Source organism: Salmo salar, chromosome 20 (assembly GCF_965601325.2).
Source record: "Salmo salar chromosome 20, fSalSal1, whole genome shotgun sequence".
NCBI classification, from domain to species: Eukaryota; Metazoa; Chordata; class Actinopteri; order Salmoniformes; family Salmonidae; genus Salmo; species Salmo salar.
Genome location: NC_138310.1, coordinates 86,224,364 through 86,246,778, shown reverse-complemented (window position 1 = coordinate 86,246,778; position 22,415 = coordinate 86,224,364). Strand labels below are relative to the sequence as shown.

Sequence of the window (22,415 nt, the reverse complement as noted above, 5' to 3'; positions counted from 1 at the left end):
GGATGGGGAAAGAGGCTTAGGCTAGAATGGGGAAAGAGGCATAGGGTAGAATGGGGAAGAGGCATAGGGTAGAATGGGGAACAGGCATAGGGTAGATTGGGGAAAGAGGCATAGGGTAGAATGGGGAAAGAGGCATAGAGTAGAATGGGGAAAGAGGACACATGCACAGAAACAAACGCACAGCGACAACAGCATGGGAAGTAAATGGGAGTGTCCATCAAAGTGACAGTTTACACCTCACAGTGTCACCGTTTACACCCCATAGCAACACAATGTTACACCCCACAGCATCACAGCTTACACCCCACAGCATCACAGTTTACATCCCACAGCATCACAGGTACACCCCACAGCGTCACAGTTTACAACCCACAAGGAAGGGCATCACAGCTTACACCCCACAGCATCACAGTTTACACCCACATGGAATAACATCACAATTTATACCCCACAGGGAACAGCATCACTGGGAAATACCTAATAGAGACCAGATCAAACAGCTTTCATTGACACACTAAAGGGATATGGAGGCAGGCCAACAGCACACACACACACACACACACACACACACACACACACACACACACACACACACACACACACACACACACACACACACACACACACACACACACACACACACACACACACACACACCACACAACATGCACACACCTCCACAAAATGACCCTCCAAACCACTCTTCTTAAACCTCTAAAGGATGGGTGTCCCTAAACCGGGACCGTTGTTGCTAACGTAACTAGAATGACGTTGTATACAACAGCCAACTTTCCGGCACATAGACATATCTGATATGGGCAGAAGGCTTAAATTCTTGTTACATACTTGTTAACTGTAATGTCCAATTTACAGTAGCTATTACAGTGAGAAAATACCATGCTATTGTTTGAGGAGAGTGCACAACATAGCAACTGGTTTGATACATTCACCTCTGAAGGTAAATAATGTACTTACATTCAGTAATCTTGCTCTGATTTGTCATCATGAGGGTCCCAGAGATAAAATGTAGCATCATTTTGTTTGATAAAAATCAATTTTCATGTTCAAATGTAGGAACTGGGTTCTACAGTTTGACCCCACTGCTGTCTCTGGTTCCACACCCACCCCGCCCGGCCAGCTAGATGTGTGAAAGTTAGTGTATAAGCTAATGATCCATCATGTGTGACATTTATGGGAGTGTGTAAACTAAAAAATATATATTACCATAGCATTTTTGTATGTTCTCTATAGTTAAGTACTTGAACAAATATCAATTGACCAATTGACCAAAAGCAGTGGTTCGTGCTTTCAGTTTTGCGCGAATGCTGCAATCAATCCACGGTTTCTGGTTGGGTAAGGTTTTAATAATCGCCGTGGGTACAACATCACCGATGCACTTGCTAATAAACTCGCTCACTGAATCAGCGTATACATCAATGTTGGTGTTCGACGCTATCCGGAACATATCCCAGTCCATGTGATCGAAGCAATCTTGAAGTGTGGAATCAGATTGGTCGGACCAGCATTGAACAGACCTGAGCACGTGCGTTTCCTGTTTTAGATTCTGTCTATAGGCTGGGAGCAACAAAATGTAGTCGTTGTCAGATTTGCCGAAAGGAGGGCGAGGGAGGGCTTTGTATGCGTCGTGGAAGTTAGAGTAGCAATGATCCAGAAATTTGCCAGCCCGGGTCGCACATTCGATATGCTTATAAAATTTAGGGAGCCTTGTTTTCAGATTAGCCTTGTTAAAATCCCCAGCTACAATAAATGCAGCCTCAGGATATGTGGCTTCCAGTTTACAGAGTCCAATGAAGTTCTTTCAGGGCTGCCGAGGTGTCTGGTCTGCATGGGGGGGGGGGGGGTGTAAGTACACGACTGTTATTATAATCGAAGAGAATTCTCTTGGTAGATAATGCGGTCGGCATTTGATTGTAAGGAATTCTAGGTCAGGTGAACAAAAGGACTTGAGTTCCTGTGTGTTGTTATGATCACACCACGACTCGTTAATCATAAGGCATACACCCCCGCCCTTCTTCAAACCAGAGAGATGTTTGTTTCTGTCGGCGCAATGCGTGAAGAAACCGGGTGGCTGTACCGACTCTGACAACGTATCCCGAGTAAGCCATGTTACCGTGAAACAGAGGATCCGCTTCGGGAAAGTCATATTTCTGGTCATAATGTTAGTAAGATGATGTTTCTCTTATATCCAATAGTTCCTCCTGGCTGTATGTAACAAGACTTAAGATTTCCTGGCGTAACAGTGTAAGAAATAATACATAAAAAAACTAAATACTGCATAGTTTCCTAAGAACACGAAGCGAGGCGGCCATCTCTGTCGTGCCTTAGACCACTTCTTAATTCCTTGTTGTTGTTGCGTGTATTGTTTTGCATTGTTATCTGTTGCTGCACTGTTGGAACATAAGCATTTCATTACACTCACAATAACATTTTGCAAAATATGTGTACGCAACCAATCAAATTAGATTTTATTTTGATATGAGTGTGTGTGTGTGTCTCTCGATTCATCACAACCTCATTATTAGCCTGGTGCTAGAGAACCCTTTTAACAGACACCAAGCAATAAACTGGTACATCTGTGAAGGACGGAGAGAGGGAGAGAGAGGGAGAGAGAGAGGGAGGGAGAGTGAGAGAGGGAGAGGGAAAGGGAGAGGGGAAGAGAGAGAGAGAGAGATAGAGATAGAGAGAGGAAGAGGGAGAGAGAGGGAGAGGAAGCGGGAGAGGGAGAAAAACAGCTCACCTACAGGGCACATGAAGGAATAACTTGGAGGTGTGTAATAGTTCTTTCAATTAAATTCAAAGTGCTTTATTGGCATGGGAATCATATGATCACATTGCCAAAGCAAGTGAAATAAACAAAAGTTAAATAAAAAAATCAGACAAACTCACAAAAGTTTCAAAGGAACAGAGACATTTCAAATGTCAATATTATGTCTATATACGGTTGTCACATCCTGTCCCTAGTAAGATGTCATTTTCTATAGTAGAGAAGGGCAGGGCGTGACAGGGGGTGTTTTGGGTTGTTCTATGTTTTCTATTTCTATGTTTAAGTTCTAGTTTTTCTATTTCTATATTGGGATTGTTTGGGGTTGATCTCTAACTGGAGGCAGCTGATCCTCATTGCCTCTGATTAGAGATCATATTTAAGTAGGGGTTTTTCTCATTGTTGTTTGTTGTTTGAGTAGTGTGTTTTCCTCTCTGCGTCACGGTTTCTTGTTTTTGTATTTTCAAGTATTTGGTGTTTTTGCAACATTTCACAATAAATAAAATATGTGGAACTACGAACACGCTGCATTTTGGTCCGATCCTTCAGACAGCCGTGACAACGGTGTTGTAACGATGTCCTAATAGTTAAAGTACAAAAAGGAAAATAAATAAACATGAATCTGGGTTGTATTTAGAATGGAGTTTGTTCTTCCCTGGTTGCCCTTTTTGTGTGGCAACAGTTCACATTTCGTCTTTCTCTGACACTCCCTCCTCTCATCTCCTACCTGCAACTCTGACCCCCTCCCCCCGCCTCCCCTCCCCGTAACAACCCTCCCCCTGCCACTCCTCCCCCCCAACTCCTCCCCCCCGCCTCCCCTCCCCGTAACAACCCTCCCCCTGCCACTCCTCCCCCCCAACTCCTCCCCCCCGCCTCCCCTCCCCGTAACAACCCTCCCCCTGCCACTCCTCCCCCCCAATTCCCTCCCCCTGCATCCCCCCTGCCACCCCTCTCCCCGCCTTGTCAACCTCCACTGACACTATAAAAAATAGGGAGAGAGAGTAAGCAAGAGAGAGAGGGGGAGAGACAGAGTACAGCTATGAGGGTCAGACAATATATTAACCTTTACCTATCTATAATCATGATTCTGAACTCCTCATCTCTGAGCCTTCAATTGAACAACTCCTCTGCCTCATCCTCTTCCTCGTCCTGTCGTCTGCGGGAGCAGTTCAGTCTGAATGGGATGTACCTGAAGGGTGATGTGATTCTGGGAGGTCTGTTTGAGGTCCACTACTTCACTGTGTTCCCTGAGCTATCTTTCACATCAGAACCCCAGCAGCTCTACTGTGAGGGGTGAGTATTCATCTACTGGACTGAACTGGACTGGACTGGACTGGATGTGTGTCTGCACCTCTCCTATAAAGGACAGATAGACATCCCCACTATAAGAAGCCTCACTATGATCAGTGTTAACCTACCCTGGTCCCGCAGACCTACTGGGTTTGTGTTACATTGGTGAATAGTACATTGGTGATTAGTACATTGCGGTATCAAAAAATCTGTTAATTAATTGTGTGTATTCCATTGTTTTCAATCATTATTCCTGTTTTCTAAGCACATTTCCCTTTAAGATAAAGCTATTTTATTATCTATCCTTGACAAAAGTAATTTGTTTTCTCCTCTCAACCCCTTAAGAAAACACTCTCTCACACACACCCCTTAAGAGGTGCACAGGGTTCAACACCTCTAGAGTGATTTAAAACATTTACAAATTGATTGAATGTTCCTTTTCAGTTTTACCAGTTTTGGTTTCCAGCAGGCCCAGACTATGGCGTTTGCTGTAGATGAGATCAACAGAAACCCTGACCTTCTGCCAAACATCAAGCTCGGATACCAGCTTTATGACAACTGCCAGAAGCTGGGAGTATCGCTCCGTGCTGCCATGTCATTGGCCAGTGGGAGAGAGAAAGAGTTCCTATTGGATGAGACTTGTTCTGGGTCACCCCCGGTATTAGGGATTGTGGGAGACCCAGGGTCCACACACTCCATTGCCATCTCCAGTGTCCTAGGGCTGTTCCGGGTTCCCATGGTAAATCAGAAAGAATAGAAAGATCACAACATTATTGGAAATGTCCTTCTTGTATTTCAAAACCACACTTTGAGTGAGAAACAGCATGTTTAGGTCTTAAATGAGTCCAGGCATGAAACGTTTCTATTTCATAAATTTATTGAAGGAGAAAAAAATTATCATTGTACATTTCACTCCCTCAGGTGAGTCACTACGCCACATGTTCCTGCCTGAGCGACCGGAGCAAGTACCCATCCTTCTTCAGAACCATCCCTAGTGATTCCTTCCAGGTCTGTCTCTAAGATGGCTACAATGACATGATTACACAGTGAACCGTCAGTTCCCATGTGTACTCACTATACACTTTATACTGTCTAACGACATTACAGTTAAATAAAAGGTTCAATAATAAAAAAAAAAAAGCTTAGATTAGGTTAAATTAAAGGCGACAAAAATAATGAATGCAGTTTATGTTGATCTCTTTTTACTCTCCATAACATCAGTAATGTCTAATCTCTGTTGATGTGATCTCAGGTGCGAGCCATGATCCAAATCCTACGTCGGTTGGGTTGGACATGGGTGGGCCTGGTGTTCAGTGATGATGACTACGGATTTCATGCTGCCCGGTCCTTCCACTCAAGCCTAGCCGAGTCAGGGGGCTGTGTGGCCTATTCCCAGGTCCTGCCCAAAGACAACTGCCCCACAGAGCTACAGAGGATTGTGGGAGAGATCAAGAGCTCCTCTGCTCGTGTGGTGGTGGTGTTTTCCGTCGAGACCTACCTGCTCCCTCTGGTGGACGAGGTTCAGAGATGATTTTATCTTGACACTTCATCTAAAATAACACTTACAATACATTCACATTTTAGTATCAGAGGCTCTAATCCAGAGAGATTTACACTTCATAATAATAATATTAGTAATACCATTTAGCAGATGCTTTTATCCAAAGCGATTTACAGTCAGTGATATGTGCATATATTTTATGTATGGGTGGACCTGGACAGTTAGTGTATCCATCCTAAGATATCGAGGGGGGGCAACCACATTTCACAGTGATAGTAAGTATGTTTTATCCTCAATAAAGTATCAGCAAATACATTCTACAGCCCTAATAACAGCCATAATAGTTGTAGGATGTTACTCCTCAAACACAAACAACAGTGTATAAAAGTGTTACAGCATATTACCATTGTGGTGTTCTTGATGCCAAGATTATAAAATATAAAACCCGTTTTACAAGGTGGTGGTGCAGAATGTGAAGGGTCTCCAGTGGATCGCCAGTGAAGCCTGGACCTCCTCCTCTGTGTTTCACACCCCCCGTCTCATGCCCTACCTGGGGGGTACCCTGGGTATCGCCATCCGTCGTGGAGAGATACCCGGCCTCAAGGACTACCTGCTTAGCATCCGCCCTGACGACCAACCTGCCAATAACCCTGGAAACAACATGGTGAAGTAGTTTGTTGTCTTTTAACTCCATCCATTTATTTATATACTTTATACATTATGTTTAAAACATTTAAAAGGCTACTTTGCCTATAAATACTACAATACAGAAGAAAAAAACGAGTTTTCCTCTATAACATTTCCTTCTCTGTTCTGGTAAGGTGAGACAGTTCTGGGAGGCTGTGTTTGGGTGCAGGTTGGAGCCCCCAGCAGGTTGGGTGGAGGCTGGGGGTGATGTATGTACAGGTCAGGAGGACCTGAGGGACGTGGAGACTAACTATGGGGATGTGTCTGAGCTCAGGCCGGAGTATAACACGTATAAGGCAGTGTACGCCCTGGCCCATGCCCTGCATGACCTACTGCAGTGTGTGCCAGGGAGAGGACCTTTCAGCGGGCACCGCTGTGCCAGCCTACAGAGACTGGAGCCCTGGCAGGTTGGACAAACACACACACACAAACAGATGCAGACGTACACTTTGCCAACTGTTTACTTCTGTTTCCATTTTTCTTAGTCAAGGTCCCCTGACTTCATACTGTCTTTTGTCTACTAATCTCCTCCTCTTTCCTCTGTTCCCTCCATCCCTCCATCCCCCTCCTCTGACCAGCTGGTCCATTACCTGGAGAGGGTTAACTTCACCACAGGGTTTGGCGATCGCGTTTCTTTCGATAACAAAGGAGACGCCTTGGCCATCTATGACATCATGAACTGGGTGTGGCTCCAGGACGGGAGCGTGCATTTGGAGAATGTGGGTGTGATCGACGAATCAGCCCCCGCAGGGCAAGAGCTCACACTGGACGAGGACAGAATTTTCTGGAACTTTGAGTCAAGAAAGGTTATTTGTAAAGTTATATACAGTTGAAGTCAGAAGTTTACATACACCTTAATCCAAATACATTTAAACTCAGTTTTTCACAATTCCTGACATTTAATTATGGTCAAAATTCGATGTCTTAGGTTAGTTAGGATCACCACATTATTTTAAGAATGTGAAATGTCAGAATAATAGTAGAGAGAATTATTTATTTCAGCTTTTATTTCTTTCATCACATTCACAGTGAGTCAGAAGTTTACATACACTCAATTAGTATTTGGTAGCATTGCCTTCAAATTGTTTAACTTGGGTCAAACATTTCAGGTAGCCTCCCACAAGCTTCCCACAATAAGTTGGGTGCATTTTGGCCAATTCCTCCTGACGGAGCTGGTGTAACTGAGTCAGGTTTGTAGGCCTCCTTGCTCGCAAATGCTTTTTCAGTTCTGCCAGCAAATTTTCTATAGGACTGAGGTCAGGGCTTTGTGATGGCCACTCCAAAACCTTGACTTTGTTGTCCTTAAGCCATTTTACCACAACTTTGGAAGTATGCTTGGGGTCATTGTCCATTTGGAAGACCCATTTCCGACCAAGATTTAACTTCCTGACTGATATCTTGAGCTGTTGCTTCAATATATCCACATAATTTTCCTGCCTCATGATGCCATCTATTTTGTGAAGTGCACCACCCCCACAACATAATGCTGCCACATCCGTGCTTCAATGTTTTGATGGTGTTCCTCGGCTTGCAAGCCTCCCCCTTTTTCATCCATACATAACGATGGTCATTATGGCCAAACAATTCTATTTTTGTTTCATCAGATCAGAGGACATTTCTCCAAAAAGTACGATTTGTCCCCATGTGCAGTTGCAAACCATAGTCTGGCTTTTTTATGGCGGTTTTGGAGCAGTGGCTTCTTCCTTGCTGAGCCGCCTTTCAGGTTATGTCGATATAGGACTCATTTTACTGTGGATATAGATACTTTTGTACCTGTTTCCTCCAGCATCTTCACAAGGTCCTTTGCTGTTGTTCTGGGATTGATTGAACATTTTCGCACCAAAGTACGTTCATCTCTGGGAAACAGAGCGCATCTCCTTCCTGAGTGGTATGACGGCTGCATGGTCCCATGGTGTTTATACTTGCGTACTATTGTTTTTCAGATGAAGGTGGTACCTTCAGGCGTTTGGAAATTGCTCCCAAAGATGAACCAGAGTTGTTGAGGTCTACAATTATTTTTCTGAGGTCTTGGCTGATTTGTTTTGATTTTCCCATGATGTCAAGCAAAGAGGCACTGAGTTTGAAGGTAGACCTTGAAATACATCCACAGGTACACCTCCAATTGACTCAAATGATGTCAATTAGCCTATCAGAAGCTTCTAAAGCCATGGTGTCATTTTCTGGAATTTTCCAAGCTGTTTAAAGGCACAGTCAACTTAGTGAATGTAAACTTCTGACCAACTGGAATTATGATACTGTGAATTATAAGACAAATAATCTGTCTGTAAACAATTGTTGGAAAAATGACTTGTGTCATGCACAAAGTAGATGTCCTAACCGACTTGCCAAAACTATAGTTTGTTAACAAGAAATTTGTGGAGTGGTTGAAAAATGTGATTTAATTACTCCAACCTAAGTGTATGTAAACTTCCGACTTTAACTGTAGTTATATATAATATTTCACTACTGCAACAGAAACAGTGTAAATGTATACCAGTGGAGGGCAAAGAAGCATTAACCATGGGTGTATAAATATGGGTGTATAAATATGAGCGTATTAAAGTTTGATATTCTCCCTCCTAGGCCGTCATTGTAAATAAGAATTTGTTTTAACTGACTTGCCTGGTTAAATAAAGCTTAAATTCCCCCTCACCTTCGTCCTTAAAGCCCCCACGATCAGTGTGCAGTGAGAGCTGTCCCCCAGGCACCCGTGTAGCTAGGAAGAAGGGGGAGCCTGTCTGCTGCTTTAACTGCATCTCCTGTGCTGAGGGAGAGGTCAGCAACACCACAGGTCAGTGAAATGAATATCATTTAAAGAATTTGAGTGTGGTTTGGGGCTGTATAAAATGTTTTCCACATTTTCTTTGTCTATATTTCTGTCAGACTCGGCCAAGTGCTCGACATGTCCAGAGGACTTCTGGTCCAGCCCGGAGCGTGACCTCTGCATCCCTAAGAGGGTTGAGTTCCTCTCCTACCAGGACTCACTGGGCATCTCCTTGATGACTGCCTCGTTGTTAGGAGCCCTCATCTGTGCAGTAGTCCTCGGAATCTTCACCCGCTACAGGAACACGCCTGTTGTCAAGGCCAACAACTCTGAGCTCAGCTTCCTGCTTCTGCTGTCACTCAAACTCTGCTTCCTGTGCTCGCTGCTGTTCATTGGCCGGCCCCGGCAGTGGACATGTCAGCTGAGGCATGCAGCATTTGGTATCAGCTTTGTTCTCTGTGTCTCCTGTATACTGGTGAAGACAATGGTGGTGCTGGCTGTGTTTAGGACCTCTAAGCCCGGGGGCAATGCCAGCCTGAAGTGGTTTGGTGCTGGGCAGCAGAGAGGAACAGTCCTGGTTCTCACCTCATTCCAGGCTGCTATCTGCACAGCCTGGCTGGTTTCAGCCTCTCCAACTCCACACAAAAACACGCGCTACCATAATGATAAGATTGTATATGAGTGTGTGGTGGGGTCGGTAGCAGGGTTCGGAGCGTTATTAGGCTACATCGGCCTTCTGGCGTTCCTTAGCTTCCTCTTGGCTTTCCTGGCTAGGAATCTTCCAGACAACTTCAACGAGGCCAAGTTCATCACCTTCAGCATGCTGAACTTCTGTGCCGTGTGGATATCCTTCGTCCCTGCCTACATCAGCTCTCCTGGGAAGTATGCAGACGCTGTGGAGATATTCGCCATCTTAGCTTCCAGCTTTGGCATCCTTGTGGCGCTGTTCGGCCCTAAGTGTTACATCATTCTGCTGAGGCCTGAGAGGAACACCAAGAAGGCTCTGATGGGCCGGGCCACAACCAAGACATAGGGAGAATCTTCATTCCATTTCCTTGATTCCTCATGTCCTCTCTTCTCGCTTTCTTCTCAAAACCCATTAGATTAGAAGGTCAGGAGGGGAGGGATATCTAACCTTCTCATTCATTGGGTTTTGAAAAGGAGACCGAGGAGAGAGGACACGAGGAATCACGTAAATGAAATTGAGATTCTCCCATAGGCTCAATACCATAACAACAGTTTACAGTGGATTCCTCTCCTCGTCTTCTTCATGTCCTCTGCGCTGATCTGAAATATGAACACTAGGTGGAGGTACAATGCCTGCTAGGGATTTGCTTCACACTCTTTCAATGCAAAGAAAGGAAAGGAGACATGTATAGTAACAGAGTATGATGGTCTCAAATAGTGTAAAGTAGCTCCTTTTAGTTTCCACTTCTGTTTGTAGTTTGATGGCATTAAATTAAATCAAATCAAAGAGATTTTATCATTCTGTTAGTACCCTAGTGATGTGTAGCCTGTAATTGATTATAATTATGATGTTCTGTGACTAAATATTAATCACATAATAAATTATTTATTTCCTTGGGCTGTTAAGTAGGCTTTTGATTTACTTCATTTGTCTGTGTGTGTGGCTTTAAACTTCTAGGGGATAGGTTATCCCCGATGAGTGGGTTTCTGCATCGAAAAGCTTTCGATTGAATCATCACATGGTGTTGAACAGCATAACATCCCTGTTCCTTCTAAAGAATTCTGCTGCAACACTCATTCACTAATGAATTAATTATTCATTAATGCACATTTTAATTTAATAAAACATTCTGACTTGAAAGGAGTTGCTTGAATGTGTTTTTATTGAACTGTTGAAATTTACAACGATACTTCATTAAAATATCAGGAAACTGTGTCATATGGGAAAACACAATTACACACCTTATAAAATGTGAAAGGAATGAACAACATTTTTCATTAACCATATCTAATTCAACTGATTGGTTTTGAGAACTGAATTTCAGTGGAGAAATGGATGTCATTAAAGTCTATTGATGATGGAAAAGAAGAGTAATGTTGTGATTCAGAGGAAGACGTTCTGGTGACTCACTGTTGATTCACTGTAGACTCACTGTTGACTAATTATTGATTCACTGTTGACTCAACCGTGAGTCACTGCTGACTCATTATTGAATCATTAGAAACATACACTACCAGCAGGGTAGGAAAGTCCTGTTCATTAGGTATAGTCTGTTAAGTATGTAACTTGCTTGTAAGTATTATACAATGTATCATATCATTCTTTGTTAAGTATTTAACATACAAAACAATAGTGAGATGGTGTGATTAACTAAACACAATGAAGACTATATTTGGACATCATGTATTTCTTGGTGGTTTCTAATTGGACATTATGTGTTTCTTGGTGGTTTCTAATTGGACATCATGTGTTTCTTGGTGGTTTCTAATTGGACATCATGTGTTTCTTGGTGGTTTCTAATTGGACATCATGTGTTTCTTGGTGGTTTCTAATTGGACATCATGTGTTTCTTGGTGGTTTCTAATTGGACATCATGTGTTTCTTGGTGGTTTCTAATTGGACATCATGTGTTTCTTGATGGTTTCTAATTGGACATCATGTGTTTCTTGGTGGTTTCTAATTGGACATCATGTGTTTCTTGGTGGTTTCTAATTGGACATCATGTGTTTCTTGGTGGTTTCTAATTGGACATCATGTGTTTCTTGGTGTTTTCTAATTGGACATCATGTTTCTTGGTGGTTTCTAATTGGACATCATGTGTTAATTGGTGGTTTCTAATTGGATATCATGTGTTTCTTGGTGGTTTCTTATTGGACATCATGTTTCTTGGTGGTTTCTATTTGGACATCATGTGTTTCTTGGTGTTTCTCTCTGGTCTCAGGAGGATGATGTAACATTTTGGCATGAAGATGCAGAGCAGTAACCCAAAGCTGGAAGCTAAGATGGCGAATATCTCCACAGCGTCTGCGTACTTCCCAGGAGAGCTGATGTAGGCAGGGACGAATGAAATCCACACAGCACAGAAGATCAGCATGCTGAAGGTGATGAGCTTGGCCTCGTTGAAGTTGTCTGGGAGTTTCCTGGCCAGGAAGGCTAAGAGGAGACAGAGGCAGGCCAGAAGGCCGATGTAGCCCAGCACCAGAGAGAAACCGACCACAGAGCCCACCTCACACTCCAGGATGACCTTTGACCCCTTGAGGCCTAGGTCACGGTAAGGAAGGGGAGAGCTCACGGACAGCCACACGGCACAGATGATCACCTGCATTTACAAACACAATTTACTTGTCTTGTAAATTATTGATTAGTTCAGTTAGGTGACTTGAATTTAATTCAATGTTAAAGCTCTCACCTGAACACTGGTAAAGAGGAAGACACTCCCTCTCTGCTGACCGGGTCCAAACCACCTCATCAGCTGCCCAGCACCGGGCCTGGCTGAGCGGAACGCAGCCAGAACCACAATGGTCTTGACCAGTAGGCAGGAGAGGCAGAGCACAAAGATGACCCCAAAAGCCGCCTGGCGGATCCGACACGCCCACACAGAGGGACGCCCAATGAACACCAACGAACACAGGAAGCAGAGCTTGAGTGACAGGAGAAGCAGGAAGCTCAGCTCCGAGTTGTTGGCCCGCACCTGGAAGGGTTACACATACATGGTACCATAGAAGAATTCTCAATTTGATCCCATTCAACACTTTATTAAAGCTCTTACCAGAGGGGTATGGCGGTGGTACACAAAGAACATAAACACAGCCACTGTTGCCACAGCGCCGCACACGGCAACAGTGGTCAGGGTGACGCCCATGACGTCGTTGAAGGAGAGGAACTCGAGCTGACGAGGGACGCAGGCGGTCCGATGGCTGTTGGACCAGAACTCCAGAGGACAGCGGTCACATTGCATAGAGCCTGGGAGATGGAACTCATTACTATAATGATTGAAAAGCATCATTAATTATTCAGTCTAATAAGTCTTAAGTAAGCATTAACACACAACAGACTGTGGGAATAACCAAACACCTCAGTGATGTGAGAAGACCGATGATATTCAGTTCACTGACCTGTGGTGTTGCTGACCTCTCCCTCAGCGCAGGAGATGCAGTCGAAGCAGCAGACAGGCTCCCCCTTCCTCCTGGCTACACGGGTGCCTGGGGGACAGCTGTCACTGCACACTGACACAGGCACCTGTAGATGACATGAAATTAATTTCAATTGAACAAAACCATTCAGTTCAAGTTTTAAAAATGGTCTTTCTTACCGTATTAGATCCTGTGTTCCACTGGATGGCTGATTGGTTGATGAGGAGATTGGACCCGTCTACTCGGCCAATCGTGACAAGTTTGAGCAACCCCTGGGGCGTGGCCTGCCAGTTCACAAGGTCGTACACAGCAGGGACGTCCGCGCCCCGGAAGTAGAACGGCTCCCCAAGTGGAGTGGTGAAGTTAACCTGGTTCAGGTGCTGCAACAGCTTGGAGGAGAGGAGACACAAACATGACCATTACACTGTTAATATGATGTAATAACTCAAAGCATATCCCCATAGTGACTATTAAGTGGACATGAATATTTAATGATATTAAATAACAAAAAAGATTACATTGGCATGACCAATTCCCCCCCCCCCCCCCCCAGACTTATTTAATTGTTTGCAAATCATCTGTAATTAACACGGGCAATAGATGAGAGTACCTCCGCTGGGCTGATGTTGTGAGGAGGGGAGCAGGTGAAGCTACTGCCCCAGGTAGGACTGTCTCTCTGGGAGCAGGACAGCAGGCTGTGGAGGGCGTGGGCTGCAGCATACACAGCCAGGTACACGTTATAGGTTATTCTCAGCTGGGAGGTGTCTGTGAAGGGGCTCTGTACCTCCACCAGAGTCTCTGCCCCACTGCAGGAGGCCAGGCGTGGACGAGGGGAACTGGAGGTGGGAGGAGGGGTTTGTGGTAGTGACACGGAGGTCGATGGAGGAAGGGGAGAGGGGAGCAGAGACGTGCTGTGTCCATGTGCTGCTCCAGGACTACACCCAAACTCCGTTTCCCAGAGTTCCTTCAACAGGACATCTCCGGGACGACGAGAGGGGTGGAGACTTCGAAGGTGGGCCTCAAAGCCAGGAATAGGTGCACTGCGGATAGCCACACCCACGACTCCCTGAGCGACGTTAAAGAGGGCGGGGTTTCGTAGGAGTTGTCCGCTGGTGCTCCATGCCTCACTGGCCAGAAACTGCCTGTCCGTCACGTTTCTCCTCCCCAGCTCCAGGAGTAACGCCCCCATGTCAGTGTACCAGAGGAAGACCAGGATCACCCGTGCTGTCGAGGCCTGGACCGTGTCTGCTGCTCGCTTCACATCCCTCACCAGGTTCGCCCGGTTGAGGGTCTCAAAGAATGCCAGGCACACCCCCGTACCCCGAATCTCCTCCTCAAACACCTGGCGATCAAATACGAAGCACAGGGAGCTTGAGAAATGGTCACAATACTGATATTAAGTTGATTAATAGATTTTTTTTAAGTATACAGTATTAGAAATAATGTAAATTAACATAATTCAGTTTTCTATACAATTGTTTTATGATGTAAATTCAATTCTGCATTTCTTTTTCTGTAAACTGAGCAAGAATTTATAAAGTCGTAGACAAAATTCGAAGTAAAATAAAGAAACACCTGTATGGCCAGACGACCGTAGTCATTGTCTACAGCGACAGCCCCGACCCAGGTCCATCCCAACAGCCAGGTGAGCCGGGCCATGGTGAGGGCCTGGTAGACATCACTGGGGATGGTCCTGAAGAAGTTAGGGAACTCCAGTCTGTCACTGAGACAGCCGCAGCTGGCCTGGTAACTGATCTGAGGACAACGCCATTGAATCAATTATTTCTCACTAAATACCAGACCAGATGAATTATAATTAATTAAAGCATTATCGCAATCTTTCTAGCTGAGTGCACAAAACATTAAGAACACCTCCTTTGCCCTCAAAACAGCCTCAATTCATCAGGGCATGGACTCTACACGGTGTCGAAAGCGTTCCACAGGGATGCTGGTCCATGTTGACTCCAATGAATCCCACAGTTGTTTCAAGTTGGCTGGATGTCCTTTGGGTGGTGGATCATTCTTGCTACACACGGATAACTATTGAGTGTGAAAAACCCAGAAGCATTGCAGTTCTTGACACAAACCTGTGTGCCTGGCACCTACTACCATACCACATTCACAATCTTTTGTCTTGCACATTCACCCTCTGAATGGCCAATATACACAATCCATGTCTCAATTTTCTCAAGGCTTAATAAACGTATTTAAAATCCTTCTTTAACCGGTCTCCTCCCCTTCATCTACACTGATTGAAGTGGATTTAACAAGTGACATCAAGAAGGGATCTTAGCATTCACTCGGATTCACTTGGTCAGTCTATGTCATGGAACAGCAGGTGTTCCTAAAGTTTTGTCCACTCAGTATATAAACTGGTTGTTGAGAGAGCGACTAAGGACACAATCACATCAATCTTTTTTTTATGAAGTACTAAATACCCTCATATAATTTCTCAGTAAATACTAGAACATCTGAAATATGATGAATTAAAGTATTATGGCAATTTTTCTAGTCATCGCACTTCCTGGTTGTGTGGAGAGAGACTGACCACAGGCACAGAGAGCGGCCCCAGGGTCCTGGCCAGGATGATGCTCTGAGTGGACGATGCATCGCCAATGACCAGAGGGACAGGGCAGTCACTAGATGGCCGTGCTGGACAGGACAGAATACACATAACATGGTTGTTTAATCAGAACTACATGATACCAAGTACATGAGCTACAGTATTTGTTATTCATTTAGTGTAGGATCTCCACAATATTAGTGGCTATTTGGCAAATACATTTCAATACATTTACATTTTAGGTAAAGATTAGGTTGTGGTTAGTGGTTAAAATCACATTTGAGGTTAGAAAGCTCTGTAGTTTCACATCTGATGTTCCCCCCTGACACCAGGGACAGTGCCCCTCGCAGGCTCCAGGGGTGCTGATTACAGCTGTCCAGGATACGGTAGCCCAGCTGGATCCCCGGCAGCAGGAAGGGGTTACGGTTAATCTCGTCCACCGCAAACACCAGCGCATGTGCCCATTGCAATGGTTCCTCTTGGAAACTGAGAGCAGGGATGTGAAACATGAGAAAGGAGAGAGAGTGACAATGACAGAGAAACATTCAACATGTGTAATTGAGCATGATGTAAGCCTGTAATCAGATGAATGTCATTTATTGTGAGAAGAAACAACATTCAACATAAAACAGCACAACAAAAATATATTTAATGCTGAACATAACGGAAAAATACCACAATATTATTTAGGTGTTTGCATTTACAAGAAATATGCCGTGCCTCAATGTACTCAGAGAAATAGGGCACTGTGCTACAGCAAATACAGTCTCTCTCTCTGAGATGACACACATTAGAATTGAGGAGAGAAGTTGGACAAAAACAAAGATTGAAATTGTTTTGCAGACAATTTGTTAACATCAGATTTGAAATTGTCTGCAAAACAATTAACAATTAATTTTGAAGTGATTATGATTCTGTGTAAAAAGCCCAACATTTAACATTTCAATTTGACTTGATTAAGATTCTATGTAAAAAGTAAAAGACCAATGGTCTATTTTCCAGTAGAGTACCTAACAGTCTTCTGAAGAGAACAACATTTAGATCAAATCTGACATGAAACAACAATAAGGCTTGGAAAATAAGTAAAGAAAAGTGTCCTGCTAAAATTAAATGCTGTTCCAAAATGAAGAAAAAAATTGACTTACATCAAAAGAATAAGCAAGGATTAAAATCTCATTTCAACAACCTTTGAAAAGAAAGACACAAGAAATGGTCAAAGTACGATAACAAAGTTAGAGAACAGAAATAAATGAAAGAACTTACTTGACACAGGACTGCAGGTCAGGGGGTTGGCTGAAGCTCAGGTCTGGAGCAGGAGGGAGGTTATGGAAGGGGATGAGACCCCCGATCACAACTTCACCTTCCTGGGAGAGACCACGGTCATCCAGACCAACCGAACGATCCCACCGTGAACACACAGTTGCCTGAACCATCCCTGACCCATCCCTGACCAGCCAGGGCAGTAGCAGGGGAATGGCCGGTGTCAGCCAGGTCAACCAGGGGGACATGGGGGAGCTCCTCTGGACACACAGACAGGAAGGCAGTTGACCAGACCAGACCAAAACCTGTCCCAATGTAATTTCTAAATACTGATAAAAACATGAAAAACTACAGCACAGTTGTAATGATGAAACATACAGATGAGTCAAAAGAGTGTAAAGATTATGATCAGAAATCCTCCCTGTCTTTACATCCAGCCTGGTGGGGGAAAGTTAATGGACTTCCTCCCTGTCTTTACATCCAGCCTGGTGGGGGAAAGTTAATGGACTTCCTCCCTGTTAAGATGCTGCCAGATTTTTTATGTAGCACAGATCAGCCTCAGTAGTTCTCCGTCAGGTGAAGACAAGCTTGAGCTGCTTGGGTAGTGGACCAGTCTCTATCTCCCAGCGTTTGGTCTGGCAGGAGCTTCCTCTGATCTGGCCCAGTGGAGGGTAAGGGAGGGTATTTATAATGACCAGAGATCATAGAGAAGAGACAGCGTAAACAAGATGACACACTGAGACCCTAAATCACAGGCCTCCTGAGTGTTGCTGTTAGGGATAATGGCTTGACACAAAACGATTAGAGACAAGTAAGGGTGACAGGGGTACTTCTAATTTTGAAAAATATGTTTTTAGTTTTGTGCTGCACCAATCATGGAAGTATGGAGGGGTGAGGAAGGAGGGTGATGGGGGTGCAAGGACCAGGACTAAAGGGATAGTGTGACTTAATCTCCAAATAATAGTTTGAGGATTTAGATGGCCACAGGTGCTCTCTCTTTCATCTCCCTTACTGCTCATTTCACAAATAATTACATCCCATTATCCACACACAGCAAGATACAAAAACACAGGCAAGGAGGGGGGGCTCTGTGTGTGTGTGTGTGTGTGTGTGTGTGTGTGTGTGTGTGTGTGTGTGTGTGTGTGTGTGTGTGTGTGTGTGTGTGTGTGTGTGTGTGTGTGTGTGTGTGTGTGTGTGTGTGTGTACATGCCATGCAAGAGCAGTTGTATACCCCAGTGGCTACAACACCGATAAATATAATTAGAGACCACTAATCAAACAGACAGACATGCTGCGTTCAAGTCAAATTTTTTATGAATTTTATTACATCAGTAGGGAAATGATCACAGTAATGTTCCGAGTGACCATACAAAGAACAAAGGATGGGTTTAACACTGAAAAGAAGAATAAAAACATGCAACTTGGTCCAGTCGAAAAACCCTTACACGTCTGTATTAAATTAATTGTAAAAAAAATTCAAGCATTTAAACTCAAAAAGTTACAAATATGTGATAATGTTTAAAATCTTAGAAAGTGAGAAGTCAGAGCAAGCAAGAAGTCCGAGTATTTCATCCAATCCCACTATTACCTATTCTGTGAAAAGATAGTAGTGCACTGTGATGTCTACAGATCGATGCATAGTCACGCTGGACATTTAACATGCAGAAAACAGCACAACTAAATGACAACACCTAAAATTAAAAACTAATCTACAGTAGAATATGTACCAACAACACCAGCACACAGAGGACAGTCAGAGGAGAAGGAACGCTTGAGGAAGATCTCTGATGAAACAGATCCCATCCCTTAAAAGTGGTCCCCCACTGGGCAAACACTGGTTGAATCAACATTGTCTCCACGTCATTTCAATGTTGAACTAACGTGGAATAGACATTGCATTGATGTTGCTCTGATAATACTAATACACATTTAAAATGTACAAAGACCAAGACAACACTTCCCTTCAGAGTTAAACAAATTTGTAAAGTTTCCTTATTTTCTGCTTTATAGTAGATGGCGTTAGCTTGAACAGGAAGTAGAATTACAGGAACAGACAGGACAGGAAATGGGTACAATCAAAGATGGAAGTAGTTTAATAACAGTCTGTTCCAAACTACATTTAAAGAACATTCTGATCAGGACATGAAGAAGAAGAACAAAAAACATATTTACATTTACAGACAAGACTGTCAGACCCAATCAGGTAGTTGACTTTATATCTGAAAGTATTATTGGACAGCCCAACCAGGATATATGTTTTTTTCCTCGGTCCTAAGCAGGAAGCTGATTTGCTGCATTTTGGAAGTACATTATACATCATTCTATGTAGGTGATATCCAGGAAGTGGGTTCAGAGTCTGAGCAGGAAGTAGACCTCCGGTTCTGATTGTATACAGGAGTCTGTGGGCAGCAGAGAGTCATCATGATAAGGATCACCATAGTGATCTCCAAATCCATACCCCAGTGTGGTGCACCCCCCCTCAGGCAGCCCCCTGTCCTCCAGCTGTTCCAGGTAGCCCGCTATGTAGGAGCCTGTGGAGTGTCTGTTAGCTGGGGGGTTCTGACCTGCTGCTACTTTAGCACGCAGCACTACCCCTCCCGCGCTGGAGGGGGCGCTCATGTCCTGGGGCTTCAGAGCCTCCCGCTGCCTCTCTCGAGCGCGATTGTTGATGTGACGCACACGGCTCTGGCTCCGAGAGGAGAGACGGCGAGAGAGGAGGGGCGGGGAGTCCTCCTGGGTGTCAGGGACAAAGTTTGAGGAGGGGCAGGAGCCTGATGGGGGTATGAAGGGTTTGGGGGGTATCTGTCTGTCCCGGTCTCTGTCATCCCCCTCTAGGGTGACTAGTTTGCGTAACTGCTTAGTGAGGGGGTCTGCAGACTGCAGCCGCTGGGACAGACCCCCCAGGCCCCTCATTCTCCTCCGCTCCTTCATACAGGGGGTGATAAAGCTGCGGCTGATAACGTTGTACTTGCTGTGGAAGTTGCAGGAGATGTCCTCTGATGTCAGGTCACTCAGAGACTTGGACTTGCAGGGGCTGGGGACTGTGGATGGTCTGAGGATAGGTAGAGGAGGGGTGAGGGTGGAGCCCAAAAGGGGCAGTGATGGGTGACCAGATTGGGGTTGGAGCTGGGTTTGTGGCTTGGGCTGGGTGTCTGATTGGGGTTGGGTTTGGGTCAGGCGTTGGAGCTGGGTATATGATTGGGGTTGGGTTTGGAGCTGGGTATCTGATTTGGGTTGGGGTTGGGCCTGGGGAAGGGGCTGGGTGTGTGATTGGGGCTGGGGTTGGGGCTGGGTGTAGTGGGAGGCCGAGGCAGTGGAGGGTCTGAAGCAGTCGTAGTCTTGCTGGCTGTAGTCCACACTACAGTCTGAGCTGGGGGAGTGCAGGCCTCTGTCTCTGGGGAGGCTAACAGACCTTGGACCAGACACAACAGACAGACACTCTGAGGAGGAGAGCACATTCTGGAAGCAGGCTGACGCTTCTCCCTGACCCTGTCCTTCCCCTGTCCCACCCTGGTAGCCCCTGGTCTGGGACTGGGTGGGACCACTGTAACTGTGCTGCTGGGTGAGGGCTCTGGTAATGTGTCTGCAATGGGTGGAGGAGTGGCTGTTCAGGAGGAGGGGGCTGGGGGGCCCTTTGCAGGGGGAGGGCTGAGTTTGAGGGGTTATTGATGGGGCTTGGCGAGGGGAGGGCTGGTGGGAGGGCTGTTTGAGGGGTGAAGGACACTGGGAGAGCTGGAGTTGGGGTGCATGCCAGGGATAGGGGTATAGTTGGGTAAGCTGGCTTTGGGGAGCAGCGTAGCTTTTGGTTGGGCTGGTAGCGACCCAGGTATGGTTGTGTCCCGGCATTGTCAGGGTCATCTCCAGTGGATCCTCGTCCACGTTAATTTCCACCTCCATCAGACTACTTCCTTCCGTGTCATGGCACAACAGGAATTGGTCAGACACTGTGCTGTTGTTGGACGGGCACCCGTAACCCCACGACAACCCCCACTCTCCCACTGACCCCAACCCTTTAGGATCACAGTCACCCCCGTAGCCCTCTCCTGTCTCCTCCACCACACCCTTCCATGAGCCCACCCAGCTGCCGTTGCCTTCTACCCCCAGGAGAGGCAGCACCTTGGCTGGGGAAGGCTCCAGGCTTCCCATGGGTGTGCTCTCCTCAGAGTCAGCCTGGATGTTGCCGATGGTCTGCTTCCTCAGGTTGTAGACAGAGACTGGAGACAAGACCTCCTCATCCAGGATGGTATAGACCTCTTCCAGCTCTGTGGTCTCAGGACTGGAGAAGAGAAGTGGGGCAGGGGGGTCTGAATGGGAGGTCTTGGGGTGGGGTGGGAGTAGGTTCTGGTTTGTGTGGATAGGGGTCTGGCTTGCCTTTCGAGGAGTGATAGGTCCGTTCATTGCCTTGTGGGGGGAGGTGGTGGTCTGTGGGTCTTTATATCGGGTGGTATAGTCTATGGTGACCTTATAGGGTGTGCTGGAGTCCCAGACAGCAGGATGGGACAGACAGGACATGACACTGAGGGCGTGGGGGTCAGAGTTCATTGTGAAATCATTCTGGTCGCCGGTGAGGTCAAACTGACTAATCAGAGCGGAAATAGACCCGTAGGTGGTGTCGTTGCCAAGGGATACGGCGTCAATGAGTTGTGAGATGATGCTGTCCTGTAGGGGAACGGGGCTCTGCAGATCGGACCGGTCCACATTCAGTAGTGAGATGGAGGGCTCAGAGGAAGAGGATGAAGGAGAGGAGGAAGTTGCTGGTGTGTTTGTTGTACTAAGTAATGTTGTCTCTGGTCTGCTCTCAGTAGGTACGTGTAAACAGTTGCTCTCTGTCTCTGTTGAGCTGCTGAGGTCACACAACATCCTTTGGCGAGAAGAAACATCCTCAGCTTTGCTGGGTGGGTTGACTCTGTCCTGTGATTGGTCTTTGGAGTCACCATCTACAGTTCCTCCTCCTTGGCCAATGGCCAGGTAGGAGGTCTCATCGGATTGGTCAGACTCTGTGGTGTTATCCTGTGCGATGTTGTGATTGGTGGAAGGGGTGGACACTTTGTGCTCAAGGGAGACGGATGATTCGACGATGAGTTCCACAGAGTGAGACCTGGGCTGGTTGAAGGGGGACGTTCCTATGGAAACAGACAAGTTAGACAGTCAGTAAAGGTTCAAACATATCACAGCCGTACATAGAACACCAAGCCAACCAACAACCAACCGACACATTCCGTCCTATACGAGCCGATAGCAACACAGAGACGAATGGAATGTACCACCAAATACGACTGTGAGAGGGGTGTTGGAGAATGAGGCTGTGTAGGTAACAGAATGAACATCCACTTTTTAGGGGGAACTTCAAATTTCGTAACAGATGGTCAAATGGGATCAATAAAAAATAAAAGGAAAATGTACATTTTGAAATAGTATTTTTACAAAGTTACATCAGTGGCATGATGTAATACTGAGATGTTTTAGG

General features: G+C 45.5%; 3 protein-coding genes across 3 annotated transcripts in view; 1 reads left to right on the top strand and 2 right to left on the bottom strand.

Moving 5' to 3' along the window:
• Positions 1–3,935: 3,935 nt before the first annotated feature.
• Positions 3,936–10,057, top strand: LOC106581487 (extracellular calcium-sensing receptor). Its single transcript, XM_014163562.3, has 9 exons — positions 3,936–4,075; positions 4,517–4,811; positions 4,994–5,080; positions 5,325–5,591; positions 6,031–6,237; positions 6,395–6,667; positions 6,839–7,066; positions 8,928–9,051; positions 9,144–10,057. Exons 1-9 carry the CDS (start codon positions 3,966–3,968, stop codon positions 10,055–10,057), a joined length of 2,505 nt encoding a protein of 834 aa, XP_014019037.3. The 5' UTR covers positions 3,936–3,965.
• A 3,042-nt stretch (positions 10,058–13,099) lies between these two features.
• On the bottom strand, positions 13,100–17,196 carry LOC106581479 (extracellular calcium-sensing receptor). The gene is made up of 7 exons (XM_082966119.1): positions 16,952–17,196; positions 15,996–16,174; positions 15,674–15,777; positions 14,701–14,880; positions 13,736–14,467; positions 13,305–13,514; positions 13,100–13,231 (listed from the first exon to the last, which is right to left on the bottom strand). The coding sequence occupies exons 1-7, from the start codon at positions 17,194–17,196 to the stop codon at positions 13,100–13,102; spliced, it is 1,782 nt and encodes a 593-aa protein (XP_082822245.1).
• A 1,054-nt stretch (positions 17,197–18,250) lies between these two features.
• LOC106581476 (1-phosphatidylinositol 4,5-bisphosphate phosphodiesterase eta-1) overlaps positions 18,251–22,415 on the bottom strand; it is a 187,303-nt gene continuing 183,138 nt past the window's right edge. The window contains exon 24 of the mRNA XM_045704038.2: positions 18,251–22,071. Within this exon, the coding sequence (XP_045559994.1) occupies positions 19,298–22,071 (2,774 nt within the window). The 3' untranslated portion in view covers positions 18,251–19,297. The remainder of the gene's footprint in view (positions 22,072–22,415) is intronic.

Bases quoted from the DNA above. Each gene is read 5' to 3' on its own strand.
- LOC106581487 (XM_014163562.3), top strand. From the start codon at position 3,966: ATGTACCTGAAGGGTGATGTGATTCTGGGAGGTCTGTTTGAGGTCCAC. The intron at 7,067-8,927 runs GTTATTTGTAAA...TCGTCCTTAAAG, and splicing joins GGAACTTTGAGTCAAGAAAG to CCCCCACGATCAGTGTGCAG. The intron at 9,052-9,143 runs GTCAGTGAAATG...TATTTCTGTCAG, and splicing joins AGAGGTCAGCAACACCACAG to ACTCGGCCAAGTGCTCGACA.
- LOC106581479 (XM_082966119.1), bottom strand. From the start codon at position 17,196: ATGTCCCCCTGGTTGACCTGGCTGACACCGGCCATTCCCCTGCTACTG. The intron at 15,778-15,995 runs GTGAAACTACAG...TGTCCTGTCCAG, and splicing joins GTCAGGGGGGAACATCAGAT to CACGGCCATCTAGTGACTGC. The intron at 14,468-14,700 runs GTGTTTCTTTAT...TTTGATCGCCAG, and splicing joins ACGGTCGTCTGGCCATACAG to GTGTTTGAGGAGGAGATTCG.